The sequence below is a fragment of the Falco punctatus genome, assembly GCF_963210335.1.
Source record: "Falco punctatus genome assembly, chromosome: 10".
NCBI classification, from domain to species: Eukaryota; Metazoa; Chordata; class Aves; order Falconiformes; family Falconidae; genus Falco; species Falco punctatus.
Genome location: NC_137590.1, coordinates 8,735,341 through 8,752,391, shown reverse-complemented (window position 1 = coordinate 8,752,391; position 17,051 = coordinate 8,735,341). Strand labels below are relative to the sequence as shown.

General features: G+C 46.1%; 2 protein-coding genes across 11 annotated transcripts in view; both read left to right on the top strand.

Annotated features, from left to right (window-relative positions):
* SALL4 (spalt like transcription factor 4) overlaps positions 1 to 3,941 on the top strand; it is a 41,922-nt gene extending 37,981 nt beyond the window's left edge. For all 9 annotated transcript variants that reach the window (XM_080404076.1, XM_080404075.1, XM_080404077.1 and 6 more), the window contains 2 exons: positions 396 to 703; positions 1,792 to 3,941. In XM_080404076.1, coding sequence (XP_080260202.1) covers positions 396 to 703; positions 1,792 to 2,214 — 731 coding nt within the window. In that variant the 3' untranslated portion in view covers positions 2,215 to 3,941. The remainder of the gene's footprint in view (positions 1 to 395; positions 704 to 1,791) is intronic.
* Positions 3,942 to 5,302: 1,361 nt separating this feature from the next.
* Positions 5,303 to 17,051, top strand: part of ATP9A (ATPase phospholipid transporting 9A (putative)) — a 73,987-nt gene continuing 62,238 nt past the window's right edge. For both annotated transcript variants that reach the window (XM_080404229.1, XM_080404228.1), the window contains exon 1: positions 5,303 to 15,633. In XM_080404229.1, coding sequence (XP_080260355.1) covers positions 15,227 to 15,633 — 407 coding nt within the window. In that variant the 5' untranslated portion in view covers positions 5,303 to 15,226. The remainder of the gene's footprint in view (positions 15,634 to 17,051) is intronic.

The window sequence follows — 17,051 nt, the reverse complement described above, 5'->3', positions numbered from 1 at the left end:
TTAGTATCTTCCGTGGGCTCACCTGGTAACCTCCCTATAGCTCTCTAAAGATACGCCTTTGTGTTTCATGGAAAACTGCTTAACCCAAGAATGTGACATTAAAACTCTAGACTCTTTTGTAGGGGTTTTGAGGTCTTTAGCGTTGAGGCTAATGATGATCTGAATTTGACCTGAAAGTGAGGCTTTCAAACTCCTAAGCTCATCAACAAAAATAAGACTGAACGGATTTCTTTCAGAGCATCCTAGCAAGTGTAGAGGCAGCCCTGCCGTGTGTCTTCGGAGGGCTTTGCAGGCAGGCTCCTCGGGCACATGCAGCTCCTCTGGTGTTGTAGCCAAACTTAAGCTTGGAAGCAGGAAGAGGTTAGGATAAACGTCTATCTTTGCTCTCTTTCCAGGTCGAAGTAGTATTCCAGCTGCTTTTGTTAGAGCCCCACCAGCCCTCATCAAAATGGAGATGCCTGGCGAGCGTCCCATTAGCACTAGCCATTTCATTGGCCCACCAGCTCTCTCCCCTGGTGTTGCCCCTCTCCTCGTGCCCCGACCAAAATTCTGCCGTCCCGCCAAACAGCACATCTGCACTACGTGTGGGAAGAACTTCTCCTCTGCCAGTGCCCTTCAGATTCACGAACGGACCCATACTGGTGAAAAGCCATTTGCCTGCACCATCTGTGGGAGAGCCTTTACAACAAAAGGAAACCTGAAGGTAAGTTGTCTCTTACGTTGTGATCCCCTTTGTTGGGGAAAGTCATACCAGAGAGAGTAAAACTATTGCTAATACTTGTCCTGCTGTCGAGGATGACGTTGGTTTTCATTTAGTTCCTCAGATGGTTATCTTTGACTCTTGTCTCTCCTTCCTGCGATTCTCCACACAACTTGCTAAGCACTCTACTAAGACCACCCACAGAAATCTTTGCTACTGTCCTTGGCTTTCCTTTTTGGATGGGAGGGAAGGCTTAGCCTTTACTAAGCAGATTGCTTTGTTTTCGTTTGGATTTGGATGTGTCAAGACGTAAACATTTCATGGACTCGGTGCTACAAAATGATGCCTACAGAATACATGCATTACACTGGCCTGCTCGAAGCACCATGCAGGACAAAGAGGGTTAAAACTGAGAGCATAATCCTGAGATGGCACAAAGTACTTGGGGACTGTGTCTGAGCACTTGCTGCAGAAGTGCTGCAAGTCTGTCCTCACCGTCACATTAATCTATTTGCCCGGGAAGGGACTGGCAGCTCCCTCACACAGAGGCTTCTCACTTGCCTTGTGAACCTCTTCAGGCTCTTCAGTCCTCTTGCGTAAATGCTGGTGGGTAGGGAAAACACTGCAGTTTGTGAGCGGTCACTGGCTGGAAGCACTAGCAGTATGTTTGTGGAGTGGAAGATTTTAGGTTAGGTGTAGCCTCTCTTCCAATTCCCTGGTGGTTTTTGGTTTTTTTTTTTTTTTTGCATCAGCTACTATTTTCTTTCAATGTAGCCTGTTCATAGCAAATAATGTGGCTTTAATTTTTTTGTTGGGAGAGGAGAATCTTTGGCAACACCACTTACAAGAAGTGTGAAAACACAGTCCTACAAGCACTTGGGCAGTAAACTTCAGAGAGCCATGGTGGTGTCAGGCAGTAGAATCTCTCTTACACGTGCCGGGAAGAGAACAAAGACAAGAACTAGCCAGCTTAAATACTTAAAATGGAGCATGCGTGACTGAGCAACTTGGCTGTAAGCGAAGCAGAACTTGGGTATACCGTAAAAGAACTGCGGTATTAATGATTGTCTTTACTTTTTCCCCTCTGCAAGGTCCATGTAGGAACTCACATGTGGAATAACTCTGCCAGACGGGGAAGAAGGCTTTCTATTGATAACCCCATGGCTCTGCTGGGGAATGATCCCAAGAAGGTATCTGAAATGTTTCCAAAGGATATAATGCCTCCTTCAGTGAGCATTGACCCCACAGTATGGAATCAGTACGCAGCGGTACTCAGCAATGGCATAGCAATGAAGACTAACGAGATCTCGGTGATCCAGAGCGGTGGCTTATCTAGCCTTCCAGTCACCATTGGGGGTGGTTCGGCAATAAATACTGCTACGGTCTCCAAAATAGATGGGACCCAGTCTGGGACTGGTTCTGATGTGGAGAAGGCCAGTGGTGCTGCTGCAGACAATGTGCCAAAACACCAGTTCCCTCACTTCATGGAGGAGAACAAAATTGCTGTTAGTTAAAAACTCTAGTGATGTTGACGTACAGAAAGAACAAATATATATATACACAAACATATATTTTTAAGAGATTCCACTTCAGCCTCCTATTTTCCTATTGACGTGCAAATGATTTTATGGTTGTCTTTGTAAGAGTTGCCCAGAGTACAATCATGATATTGCTTTGCAAATAGTAAATAATAAAGAATAGGATTTCCTTCTATTTGGAAAGATGCGGGTCTTGCAAAGTAGTTCTTACGTGTGACTTTAAAGTGTACAGCCTTACAGAAGTTTCTACAACTTGAAATTCCAAAGTTTAGTTACCTCTTTGTTTAGAGTGAAATACTTGGGGGTTTTGAATAGAGTGGAAACAACCTACTGTTGACAGAAAAGCTTCTATTTACTGATGAGAAATGAAAACTATTAATGCGGGTAAATATCCTAGAATGTCTGCCACCCTCTTAGAAATAGTTTTTCTGTTTGGATTTTTGGCTCTGTTGGTTTCTGAATGTACTTTTTACTATAATGGCTATGAAAACTACAAAAATTTTTTTAAAAAAAATTCCTTTTTTTCCTCAGAAGTTCTATGAAGAGAAAGTTGCTGTTTTTCTTTAATCACTGCTCCTAAGGAATTAATCCTCTGTATTGTTGACTGCTGCTTATTTAATACTACTACTAGGACAGTCCTTCAGTTAATAGTGCCAAAACTCCTACTTCCAAAGATGTGCAGTTTTTCCTAGATGTTTTATTTCAATACCGAGAGCCCTAAACAAGCATGGGTGGGTATGTATATACTTTTTTTTTTTTCCTCTCTTGAAAGGGAAGACTTGCCTTGGGAAGTCAGGTCTAAAAGCTCTGCAAGGAATCTCAGGTGACTGTTGCAATTAGGCATGGGAACTGGTTTCCTTAGCAAGAGACTTTTTTATGTTTATTTTTTTCATTTGGGTAATTTAGAAGATCAGTCTGTGTAAACCTGTATTTAAATATGAAGTATTCATGCTTAGGTTAAATGTTTCGTGGGTTTTTTGGATGGCATTCCTACTCTGGTCATTAAGTTTCTTGGTGGTCTGTGGACTTACGTTCTACCAAAATGGTAATTAATGATCCATGTGTATTGTATGAAGGTTGCTGGGATAGTCATCTGGATTCTAAGTTATCTACCTCATTTTTTCCTTTTGTAGCTGTAGTGTCTATTTTTCTATTAATGACCACTGTAATGAACTGAGATTCAAGCAGATGCTTCCATGCACTATCTGAAACCAAAACCTGATGTATTAGTGGAAGCACCTGAAGACTTACTGGACTGACCTTTCACTAGTCCTCTAATGTCTGCTGGAACTGTATGTGTAATGGGATCTAAACCAGACTGGAAAGCGAGCATTTGGTATGGAAGGACTGAACGATGGAAAGAAGTCTAGTTGTTGACTGCAGGAAATCTTCAAGTCCAGTCTCTGTTGTGGAAGGCCCCAAAAATGCAGATTACCAAAAGTTTGTGTAATGTTGTTGCACCTGATTCTTGCTTATGATCTCTGTATGCCGAGTTGTGCCTTTCCTGCTGGACTTGTAAGAACATACCAGTACCTGTTTACACTGTAAAATGGATATTGTTACATAGACCATGCAAAAGGCATCCCAATTGTCAAGTTTCTGCATTGTGAATGTATGATTATTAAGAACTCTGTAGTTTTGAGTATCTACTGATGCGTTTTTGTTGACGTTTTGAGAATAAATTTTGGGATGGCTTTTTCACACTTAGTGCTTAAATTTTTCTGGTAAAGCATTTGTCTCCCGAAGAGCAAGTTCAATAGGCAGCATGCTGTCTCACTCCAGTGACTTTTAAAATCCATGATCTAGGGCTATGCTTTAGGTCGTTACTTCAAACAACAGAAACTAGGTAGCAGTGGAGGAATCTAGATCACTTCCTTGAGAACAGCTGGGGTTTGATATAGGGATTGGTACTTGCCAGGGATGTTGATTCCCATGCTAAAATAGAATGACAGTAATATGTGCAGTAACTCCTGTACTATGATCACCCTAGAAAGGGAAATGAATACTAAGTTATCAAATTGCCAGTGCCTGAAGGTGCTGGGTGCATAGAAAAATGATAACTTCCCCTAAAAAGCAAAGGACAATGGCTCTGAAAACAGCCCTGATATGGGAAATACGGTAATGGAAAAGTGTTGACGCTCTAATGCTCATAACCTAAAGTAGCAAATGGATTTTGTACGTGGAAGCTAACAGGGGAGGAAAATAGTGCAGAACTGGTGTAGCCATAAGGTGCAACGCTTCCACCATCAGTGGGTGCTGCCTGATCATGGTGGCCCTTGCACAAGACTCATACTTGGGAGTGGAGGGGGAAAAAAAAGCCGAAAGGAAACACTTGCTCTCTTGGCTCTACCACCAGGCTCTGGAAGAATGAAAAAAGAAGGTGGGGGGAGGGCAGGATCCAGGTGTGAGGTGGTCTGGGAAGGTGGGTAAAATAAACATAGGAGCAGGAGGGAAGGTAACACGTGGTGGATGTGCAGGAAGGTAGAAAGCATGCAACACTTGGATAGTCTACACAGAGCATGCAGTTGTTTAAAAGCAGCACTGTAGTTCCAGGATGCAAAATATTTAATGCAAGAGAAGCCACAACCCTTCTCTGCTCAGGGAAACCAAGGGATTCTGATCTGAACCACAGTGGATGAAAAGTACGGCAAAAGGTGTCTCAGTGACGATGAGTGAAAATAAACTGTATGCTTATGGTAGCAGTGTGGATACTGTTCTCCACCACAGAGCTTATAACCTGCTTGGAGAGCAGTGTGGCGCTGGGTGCCTGGGCTGCTGCCAGAGCTGCTGCACAGTCCCTTCATCTTTGGGCTGGGTTTCGGGCTGGCTGCTTACACTGCTGGTCCCCACGCAGGACGTGCTGCCTGTGCAGGACTAACTGCAGCAGCACTTGGAGCAATGTGGTGTGCAAGAAGTGTTTGATTTACAGGAGTGGATCACATCTAAAAACCTGCCCTAACTGGGAAATCTGCTCTCCAGCATGGGCCAGCTGTGGGAACTGTGAAACGGGTCTGGCTTCAACAGGACTTCTGATGATCAGTGGAGAGCAGGCTTGTTGCTTGGTACCAAGTGGTACCGTGATGATGCCATGAAAATATGTCAGCAGCAGGAGGAAACAAGCAGTTTTGCTAGCAGAAAACTAATAAAACCTGCTGTCTTGGGCCTTTGCAACCTGGTAGTATCTGTTTGATGTCTCCTCATCCAAACAGCTCCTGAAGTTTGGGGTCTCTCTTAAATGTAGATGCTGAGCCTGTCCTACAGGGGCTGAGCTCACATGGCAGCTTAACCTCACAAGGTGCCAAGCTGTGGGGCTCTGACTGCCTTTTCATGACCATCTGTAAGAATGCAATTATGTATTTAGATCTCTGCCTTCTTGAACTGTATCGGTCAACAGGTTGGAAGTTAAGGGGATACGAGGAGGAAGAAGGAGTTTATTCAAGCATGAACTGTGGTCTAGAAATGTCAGGAAACCACTGGGAAACCAGGACAACAAGAGGTTTTGGCAAATAGTTGTATGATATCCTGCAGCATAGGGTTGCTGGGGGGAATCAGGTGGATTCAGTTAGGGTCTGCCTTGGCCGGGTGGACAGCAGTGACGATGAAATGATGTGGCTTGGCACTGCAGGCGCTGCAAGGCTTTACTCTCCAGGCCACGGTGTCAAAGCACTGGCGGTGCCCAAAGCTGTATCTCACCGCTCAGTGGCAAGGCAGCCCCAGGCTGGAGCGGAGCAGGATCCCCAGCTAAGCCACTGTGGGCGAGACTTGGGTCTTATCACAAAACCTGAGGAACGGGTAAGACCTATCCAACCACTGTCCCCACAGCAGGAAGCGGGCTGTGCCACAGGGATATTTCTGCTGGAGGTAGCTGGGGGGCAGGCTGTGTTTCCAAGGCAAGCAGGACTAGGATTACCTGCTCTCCTGCGTGCACAAGCTGAACCAACACCTTCTGAAACTCAGTGTGGCGGAACTCACCGCACCGGCGTGTGCAGTTTACAGTAACATTGCAGCTTAACAATTACAAAAGACAGCTGATTCTCTTCTGCCCTGTGCTGATAAAGATTAGGAACAGGTTTACCAGAGCTAATGTAGCTACATTGGTGTGAGAGCAGGAGTGAGCACGGTATGTGTGCTGTCTCTGCTCATTAGCCTCTCTTCTTGCCTAAAGGACTCTCCTGTTAGTTGTTACTGCTTACTTTGCTCATCGCAAATGCCCAGGCTGTTGCTTTTGTGTAAGTAGCGTACCTGCTTGCATGAGCTAAGGTAAAGGCTGGCTTACTTAAAATGTTAAGTTTGAACTTAAAAGTTGCTTTAAAAAAAAAATAATCCATTAGGTTTACCTTACTGTATTAGCTCTGTTCCTCTACAGAAACATTTCTCTTGACCTACACTTTCTATTCAAGACTTGTGAGTTTGTCTGAAGATGCTGTAGGTAATCTAGCTCTCTGGTAATTAAGCTCTCTGGGCTGAGCTCAGTGAGGCTGATTGCCTTTCCAGCAGCTGGCAGCGAGGAGGTGGGAGCCTTCCCAGGGCTACTGATAAATACAGCACGGAGCAAAGTGTAAATTACTATTGAGGTTGAATCCACAGAGGGAAAAGGACCTGGCTGAGGCGTTTGAGCCAATGGAATGACAGAGAGAGGCTGAAACAAAGGAAAAGGGATGAGTATTGCATTAATTTTTTGTTTTTCCTTTTGAAAGCCGTGGTGCTTGCTGCAGGGTTTGCAGTACCTTTGAAATCAGGAGAGATGATGCCTTCTATTTGCAAAGTAACAGTTTCAGCAGAAAGCCTTTTTAGTGTCTGTGGTCCCATGAAGTTACTGCTACGCTGCTGAGGCTTTCAGGGTCTCTTTCTGTGTTGTGTGCTCAGATGAGAGGGCTCTTCCCTGCGTGCACCTCCCACAGCCTCCCTGCTCGTGCTCACCGGTGAGCGCGCTGCGATACTGGTGTGTGAGTGAGCTGGTGAATGGACTCACATGTGTTTGACTTCAGCTCACGTTCATCACTGACCTAGAAAAGCGTCTGTCGTTGCACAGCCACAGCTGGACAGGAAACCTAACTCCAAAGCAGAGAAAAGAGCCGGCAGTCAGACGCTCCTGCCTATTATCGTATTATCTATTTCAATATCGTATCTTCTATTTTCCGCATTTTGAGTTAATTGCTTATAAAGGGCAGTGGGTTTTTAACAACATTTTGATTGCTGTTAATACCACTGATACTCAAAGCTATCTTTGATTTATTGGAAAGCATGCTTTTTAATGCCTACTGTCTTTGATTTATTGGAAAGTGTGCTTGTTAATGCCTATTGTAACTGAATTGTGTGCTGGACATCCCAGCCCATGTAAGCAGCATCTCTCTCCTTTCAAACTTATTAGCTTCTTTGGTTTCATATCTTGCAGTCCAAAGATTAACTTCTCTGACTTAATTACTTCATGAAGAAAATGTCTCAATTAGAATTAGAACAGGTGGATCTCATTGTGTGCCCTATTTTCCAGTGCTTGGTTTAGGCAAAACCCAGACATCACTAAAGATTTGTGTAAAAGTGTTTCTCTAAAGAAAACTAAAAAAACCCAAATCAAGTAAAACCCACAAATTAAATATTTTTTTTAGTCAAACATAGAATCTAAATACATAGAGAAGAGCAAAGGTGCTGTCCTTAATATCAACACAATAGCTAGAATGACAAGGACAAAAGGGAAGAACAGGGTGAAATAAAAAGACCACAACCTCGAGCAGCAGTGAGCATCCGTGTAGGGTAAGGGATATAAATCCACTCTTGCTGTGTTTGTGTCTTTTTTAACAGTGGAGTTCGGACACAGCTTCTGTAGGCTTGGAAGCATGAAAACTACCTCTGCTGGAAATGTGCTGTCACCCTCCCGGTCACTAAGGAATTGCTGGAGCAGGAGGGAAAGTGGAGAAGCTGAAACCTCTCTTCCCTAGCTCCTCTCTGATGCCAGAGGCTGGCTTTGGTGGGCAGATACCACGTCTGAGTTTTCATGGTGGGTCAGGATGTCTCTGTGTTCCTTCTTAATCTGGCTAAGCAGAACACATTGAACAGCACGACAAAGCCTTTCTAAAACTAGCTTGGTAATTGTTGTGTAGAGATGTTCCTATGCTTCTGCTTATGTAGGTTTAGGGACAGATATGATTCAAAGCATAAATAAGATACCATTTTTACTAATAATGATCTTCATTAATCTTCAAACAGCTCATTTAGGCCTTAAAAAAAAAATCCAAATGAAAAGCCCCAAAACAAACTGTGAGCAAACCAAAAGTCAAAGCACCCAGTTTATGAAAACATGAGAATGCGAGGGCTGGTGCACAAAACGTGGTGTGTTGTGAACACAAGGGTGATGCAGGGGGAACACATGGGGTAAATAACTAATTGAAAAATAATGTGTGTTCTTAGTGCCGTAATATAGAATGTCTTGAAACCTTTCATGCCTATTATCATCCTAGATACTCAACGGCTTTGCAGTCCTATGTATGTGATGACAGAGGATGCTTTTAAATCAAGTTAACTGAATTGGCTTAGCAGCCCTTTACAGTCCTGTAGATCCACTTTGTAAAGTTTGTTTTAGAAAAATTTGTCTCCATGCAGTCTAGATGTTCAGAACACCAAATTTGGTTTTTTTCCTTTTCTAACACACCAGTTTGATTACTTATGTCCTTAAAGTTCAGCACACATTCAGGTGATTCGCTGCTTCGGGGTACCTAAATCTCTGTATGTATTGAAAATACTCCACCCCTCTCAACTCATAATGTCCAGGTTTGGAAGAAGTCAGATTTCCTTATTCTTCTGGTCCCCCATCAATTCTTTCATTCTTAACTGACAAAATAACCACTTCATGTAGGTGGTTGTTTTGGTTTTATAAAATTTGCAAATACAAAATGTGTAACAAATACCAATTTATTCTCAGTTTATAGCTTTGCATTTTTTGTCACAGCCACAGGATGTGTAACACAAATAAAACCAGTATGGCGAGAATTCCCAAAACAGCTACAGCTAATAACAAAATCATTTCAAGAGCTAGCAAAATAAAAACATGAGTTTATTTGTCAAGAAATCTGCACCTTTTTCTTTCTTCATTTCTTATATTTGGCAGCTGCCCTAGGTGAATGACAGTTTGACTATCATTTTTTTGAAAATTGGGTACTGAAGGTTTGTTTTCTTCTTGATCCACAACATATAACTGCAAGAAAGAAAAAGATCCTGTACAAATACTGCACTTCCTCAGATCAGCATGAGAAGTATCGGCTCTGAAACTTCATTATGAGAATACCAAATGTTCTCTCTATAACAGAGCCTATGGCAGTATGAGCTTTATTGTTGTTTCCCTTAGCAAGTGTTGATGGATTTATGGAGGGCTTCATTAAATATAGGCTTAAAGGATATCCGCTATCGCCCACTTGTCAAAAGAAAAAATAATATCAAAGCCATCCGCGCAGATCAGAGATGCAGGTGTTAACAGTGCATTATAATCTGGTAGTGTTTAACTTGCCAATTAATTGCAGTAGTCTTGTCTGAGTTCAGATGTTTAAAAGATAAATTTAAAAGATGAATGTATCTTGTGTAGGCTTAGGGCAGACGTACCATGATTCCCTATTGCTAATGATTCTTGCTTCGGCATCCCAGTTCATGTTTGCATTCCTCTTACTGAAATGCTCCTTCCTAGCAATGACTCCGTGTGCAAGCGGCCACCAAGCCCCAGGAACAGGCAGCTTTTGCACATTTGCTCCTATTTTGAGAGACTGAATGTCATAGTCTGAGCCTGTTTCAGTGCTGCTGTGAGAAAAAGTGATGTTCCACCACACCAAACCTGCCTCTTTCCTTGTCATTTGTGGGAGTGAGCCAGTAGCATGGGGACATAACGTGGCGTACCAGGCTGCCTGCTGCACAGTTACTGCATGACTGCAAGTTTGCAAGCCCTTAGCAACCAAATCCCTACTCCTGCCTGATGTCTTCCTTACAAACGGTGCAGCTGCAAACAGCTCTGAAACAAAGCTCAAAATACCATGTGCAAAGGAGTTGCACCTTGGTGTTTGTAAAATGTGCACTTGTGAAATCAGATAATAACAGGTACAAAGAATAATGTCACAACTCAAAATTGTCAGAATTATAAACATTTTGTGCAACCAGTTACACACCTATAGCCTGAGATATCTCCTTAGATGTCAGAATTATCTATAATTTGATACTCATCTTTGGGGGGGGGTGGTTTAAATAAATAAAGTGAGGAAAAACAAATGTAGTTTCAAAATTGAATTAATCTTCCAGCATATAAAAAGTCAAACAGAATATTATTCTGACCTTCTGCAGCATTCGTGAGGCAAAACCACTGGCGTCCTATGCATAAAAACCTCATTTATTTAGTAGCACAACTGAAAGAAACTGAAGAAAATTTATAGCGTATTGTGCTAAAAAGGTAATGAGTACAATTTGCAAGTGCATTGTCAAAACCACCATCTATTGTTTGAGTGGGAAACTGGCACTAGGACTGGCTCCTTGGGGGAATATCGGCACACCCCCAAAACAGAGTTTATTTACATGTTCTTTAATCAGTGGAGCTTAGAGACCTGGATGCAGTTGAGGATCAGTGAAAGCATTGGAAGGCATCACCTGTGGGTCAGAAGCTGGTGTCACAGGCAAGGAGGAGGCGGTGCTCCACCGCAGAGGCGTGATGGATGGATTAATGGGGGGAGAAAGACAAAAAAGGGTAGGAAGGCTGTCTTCCAGACCGCTGGGCACCACTATGGCAAAGGCTCATGGACGCAGAAATTTCTGGCTTGATGGAGGCACACCCCACCAGCCAGTTGCATCCATAGGCTGTGCTTTGCCAGGCTGAACTTTCACTTGCCTTTGCAAACATGAATGGCAGACCATAAAGCTCATGACTGTTCAGTGCATAAAATGTAATCCTGCTTGCAAAGCAAGTGTGCTTGTGCTGGGAAAAAATATTAAATAATTCCAATCAGCAACATGGTAGTTTTGTACAACATTTCACATTAAAAATGGGGGCTCAACCTTGGACTTGCCAATAAACAATTTCTGGTTTTGAAATGGGATCTATAACATGCAGTGATGAAAACACTGACAGGATGCGATAAACTTGCCCTACAGGGCAGCCTCAGGGGTGGCCAAGTGGTCCAGCATCAGTTCTAGAACAAATCATCTGGGGGGGGAGCGGGCAGGAGAATAAAACTCTGCATGCTCTGGTGATAATTTAACCACCAGTCCTGGGCCCTGGGAGAAAAAAACATAGATGATGATTTATAATTATGAAAAATAAATCAGTTCCTTTTAATTAGTTGTTGTGCAGTATGAATTCTGCAGCTTGCAGGGTTCCTTTGTGAGCCTCAGGTTCTGTGCTTGCAAAAATTGAGCATAACAGGAAAAAGTCCGTGGCATCAGAAAAAACAAATTAGGTTTTATTTCACTTGATTTAACAAACTTCTCAGTCTGAGGCTGGAGGTTTTCCTTTGGTCATTCCTTCTCAACACGCAAATGAAAATCAAAGGCTTGGAAATCAGGAGAGCATGTACCTGCTGTGAATGGGGAGATCCCATGTAAAATCTTTACAGCAAAGCTAATGCTATGGAAGAAATATGTCAGGGAGGGGGTTTAGCCCACTGGGCTACAGCCTAGTCTGGATCTTTCCCAGTGATTTTCTAACTAAAAATCAAAAACGTTACAATGCAAGGCAAAAAATTAGAGTGCCCTTAAGGGAGGCTTTGGACGTTTGAATCCTCAAATGCTGCAGGAGCAAGCCTGCAGGCTGCAGCCTCAACTGTTGCTTGATTTCTATCACTCTTTGCCAAATTTATTATCCCTGATTATGCAGATACATGTAAACCTGGCTGTGCATCGCTTTGCTCCTCTTTTAGGACTACTGGATTGAGAGTCCCCATACAACAGTCAGTTGTTTCTCCTCCCATGGTCTTGGATGGTGGAGCTGGGCAACGTGCAGAAATGATACGAAGGAAGTTCAGCTGCTCCATGTAAGGGGGGATGTCGTTCATTTCTGTCTAAACCACAAAGATATCAAGGGCCAAAATGTAGTGCTTAAAAGAATGTTGGCTGTTTTAAAATCCAGTGCCACTTATACCTCAGAGCAAACAGTGATATTTGATAAGTTTTATTTTAATTACAGATTGAGGCTCAAGGCTGGAGGTTGGGATTGTCATTTCAGCCAAGTTATAGCACTAGGCCAGTTGTTTTGTAGCAATGGTGTTATCACTTGCAACGGTTTTGGTCAAGTACAACATCCTGTTTAGGTTCTACAGTAGCTCCTTTTAGTAAATTATCATTTGAAGTTATCTTTCTCTCATTTAAAAAAATACTTCTGCAGTTGAATACGAGAAAAAATGGAGCAAATATGTTTCATAAGCTGAAATGTTTGTGGGAGGAGAAGAGATTTCTATTTCTACTTCAATTGTCCCTATGAGTGGGTAAGAACAGTAGATTGAGCCATAAGAAATTAGAACATGGTATTACTAAATTGAAATACAGTCTAAAGGTCAGTTCTACAAACAGTTTTTGTAATAACACTGCTCTATTTAGAATGGCATTGAAAATATCTGCTTAAACATTCTGGGTACTGGTGCCTGAAACTGGTGTAACTATTAATTACGTTGCTGAAATGTCCTCGTTACAAAATGTCAGGATGACTCTACTTCAACTGCAAAGCAAAAAAATTGAATGACAGTTGCAGTTCCTGTGCTGGTGTAATCCATGGTGTAACCTGAGCTAGAACGCAGCGAGGGCAGGAGAGGAGTGCTACCCAGGGACTCACTCTTCATTGCTCTTCTTCTGTTACATATATTCTTTGCTCTTCTTTTTTTAATAGCCTTTATTTTTCACTGGGAAAGTACTGTTATTTAAGATTACCTTGAGCTCATTTTAAGATATACTCAAATGTCCCTCATCTTGGAAAAAAAAAACAGTCAGTTTGGTATATGTTACTTTTTAGTATGTTAAAGCAAATGGTGATTTGAACTTACACCGGGGCTTACCCACCCATTCTCTGCTCTTGGTCATTGTGACTGTGGTATTTTAGTTCTGCAGAACCGCGAGCAGTTTAGATGGGCTGTGCAGGCAGATGAGACCTGGCATCCTGGGACTGCAGGCAGCTGTAGGGAATAGCTACAACAATTAAATGAGACACCCATTGTAAGTGGTCTAAATACGGCTGTGTGTGTAAGTAGGCACAGCGAGTCTGGGCTTGGTGAACATTGCCAAGCAGGGTATCTGCTAAATGAAGGGGTTTGCAGACTGTCTGCAAAGGGGTGAGAAATAAACTGGCCGTGCGCAAGAAAGGCATTCAGATTTTCTGGTGACCGGGGCTGCAGTGTTAGGCGCTGAGGTGGATGTGTAGATCTGACTGTGATCTTTATCTGCACTGGGCATTTCCCCCATCTGTGTTAGGTGCACCCTGTAAACCTCGGTGGTTTCAAACAGGAAGAAGTTACGCTGGCACGAATGGCAGCCTGCAGCAGGTCTGCTGCCCTCGGCGGGGTGGCAATGCAGGTGGTGGGAGCAAACTGAGAGAGATGGGCAATGCCCACGGCAGCTAGAGCATCCTTACCAAAACAGTAACCTTGTCAGCACGCACGGGCACCTGCCGGCAACAGGCACAGCTATTGCTTGGTGCAGGCAAGGCTTCAGTTGCAGAAAATGTCTAACCCCCATGTTATGATTCCCCTTGGACCAAATCCAGCTGGAGAAGGCCCCAGTCCAAGCCCGTGCCCCCCTGAGGCTGCGGCACTCTCACTGGTGCTGCTTGGCTGTTTGCAGGCTGCGCTAGGCATCCAGTTTCTAATGGGATGTGATTTAAATAAATAAAAGAACGCTGCCAGACAGATGGGTTTTTTCCTTTTGCAGAGCTGCTTTAGAGCACAGCCCCACAGAGAGGAAAGCGTTAGAGGGGAACAGTGAAGCAGGAGGAAGCGATTTGCAAGGGGCTGGGCTGGATCCCCATGGCCCAGCTGTGACACAGGGCCATCCCTAACTATTTACACAGTCTGAAGCAATTTTTTCTTTGTTACTGTTACTGACATTTTTTCAATCACTTGGTGGTTTTCTCCACGGACTTTAACCAAGATCTCACCTGGCTGCCAGCACAGTTTCTGTTGACTGACCAGATACCACTAACCCTATTAGACTTCCCTATTTGTGTTTTTCTAGATGTAATTTAACCTTCCACATTTTAAGAAGGATGCGTTATATGAATATTTGTCTTTACCATTTTTTTTCATGATAGTATTGTCAGGAAAGTGTACTTCATTTGAATAGAACCATTGCAGTACCAGTTTCTAACCCTCCTTATGAAATACATCTTTGCCACAGGGAATTTTGTTTTTCCGGTTTGGATGAAGAATAAGGTCAACAGCATGAAAGGTGCACGAGTGAGAGGTGAGCAGAGTGGAGGTTCTTAAAGAATTTTTGCTTTTTCCTTTGCTTTCTTGTTCGTGGCAAGGAAGAACATAAACATATGAAGATGGCAGGAGGAAAATGCCGTGGAGGTAGAAGAGCTGGAGTGGAGCAAGATGGGTGGATGGAGAAGACAACAGGTGTCAAAGTCACGTTGGGCAGAGTTTAGCTGGGACAGGAACACGAAGGTGGGAAAGGCTGTGGTGGCACCCAGGAACCCTCTCTGATAAAAGTTCTATCAGGTCACACACGTATTTCAGCTTCTGTAGCCCAGTGCTTTTTTTGAATCTGATCTGCATGCTTCGTTTTGATGAAGATTTCATCACCGTGATTGTAAAGCAAAGCTTGAAGTCATAAGAACAGAAGCGCCGAAGCGATTTGCGCCTGCCTTTGCGGAGGACATGTGCATGCGGGACCCGAGGCGCGCACCGCGGGGTGGGTGCAGGTCACGGCGCGGGCAGGGTGCGGGCAGCAGCCCCGCGCGGGGCGGGATGCTGCGGGAGGGCAGCTGTGACTCGCGGAGGGGCGCGGACCCCCCGGCAGGGAAGCCCCGGGGGCGGCGATGCGGGCACGGGGCCCCGGGAGCGGCGCGGGTGGGGAGCGGGGCCGGGAGCGCGGCGAAGGCAGCGGGCGCGGGCGGGCCAGGTGCGGGGCCGAGCCGAGCAGGTGCGGGCAGGCGGAGCGGAGCGCAGGGGCGCGCACCGGGCCGGCAGGCGAGGAGCGGACCGGGCCGGGAGGGCGGAGCGCACCGGGGCGGGCGGAGCGGGCGCGGCACCTGCGTGCTGGGAGCCCGGCGGCGCCGAGCCCGGCCCCCTCGGCGGCGCCGCCAGACGGCGGCGGGCCGGGCCGAGGCGCTGCTGGGAAGCGCATCCCGCCCCGCTCCGCCCCGGCAGCTGCGGCCATGACCGACAACATCCCGCTGCAGCCGGTCCGGCAGAAGAAGCGGATGGACAGCAAGCACCGCAGCGGGTGAGCCGCTCGGCGGAGCGGCAGCGCCCGCGGCCCCGGGGCGTCGCTCCTCGCCTGTACCGCGGGGGGCGGGCGGCGCGACCCCCGGCCTCGGGGCGGCGGGGGCTCTGCGGGATGCGCGGGGCGGGCGGGGCGCGGAGCCGCGGCGGAGGCAGGCGGGGGCCGCGGCGCCCTGCGCTGCGCGGCCGCGGTCCGAGCCCGAGGGGGGAGGGGGAGGAGGAGGAGGAGGAGGAGGGGGAGGCAGGCAGGCAGGCAGGCAGGCGCTGACAGGTTGTTCCTGACGCCATTGCCGTGGCGCGCCCGGGCGGAGGGCAGGATCCTGCCGGGCGGTGCTGCGCTGCGGCCGGGGGCGTGGGGCGAGCGGGGCCAGCCACCGGCCGGCGATGGTAGCCCCTCGGCTGGGGGGGGACGTGCCCGGCCGGCCCTTGTCCTCACCGCCCTCTCCCCGCGCAGACAAAGCGGAGCCCGGCAGCGGCGAGCGCGGCCGCAGCGCATCCCGGCAGCGGGGGGGGGTGTGCGAGCAGCCCCCGCCCCGCCCGGCCCGGCCGCCATCCCCGCCGCCCCGATCCGATCCGGTCCGCTCCGCGGCCGCTCGCCCCGCGCCGGGGAGCAGCGCTGGGCCGGGAACGGTGTCGGTGGGGCTGTGACAAAGGTCTTTGCTCTGCTCAGCTGCAGCCCTGCCATCAATACAGCATCCCGGGGGCGCGAGTTTGCAATATCCCCGGTGTGGGATGTGGCCCTTAAGGAAATGTCCGTATATATTTATACTGGTATCCCCATGCGGGAAGTTCAATATGAAAATCGACCCTTTAACGCTGTTTCGTTAGGAAATTGCACCACTGTCCAGACGCGCTGGTGTGTACGGGGTGTGCAGGTTACCCGGCTGTCAGTTGTGGTGCTTCATCTGTCTCTGGATAATTTGTTCTTTAGATGTGGTGAGTGATAATAGCAAAATAAACCAAAACATCAAAGGAAATCCTGACTGTTAGAACAAGAAGAAATGGATACTTTTCCCTTGGTTTGTTATGGTTTTGGTTGATAGCTTTGATTCAGACCCCTCTGACTGAAATTGTTCTTCACAGTACATTCATTATTGGAATTATCCCTTACTATCACTGCTGTTTCTAATAATTGATGTAGCAATATCTGTGCTAGTTGATGCGACCCGGGAGGTGTGTGTGATGCAGCAAGTAATTCTCCAGCGCCTGTGTCACATGCATCATTGGGCAACTTCCACAAGGTGCAGCCACCGTGGCGTTAAACTTGGTGATGTGATTGAAAGGGATCAGGGAGGAGGTGGAAGCCTCAGAAATTTCTCAGAGCTTCTTGAATGATTTCCTGAAGTTCTCTAATCTCCACCAAGACCCTCTTGGGTATTACGGTGTGGTTAGTAGTGTCTAACAGAAATTGCCCTTGTC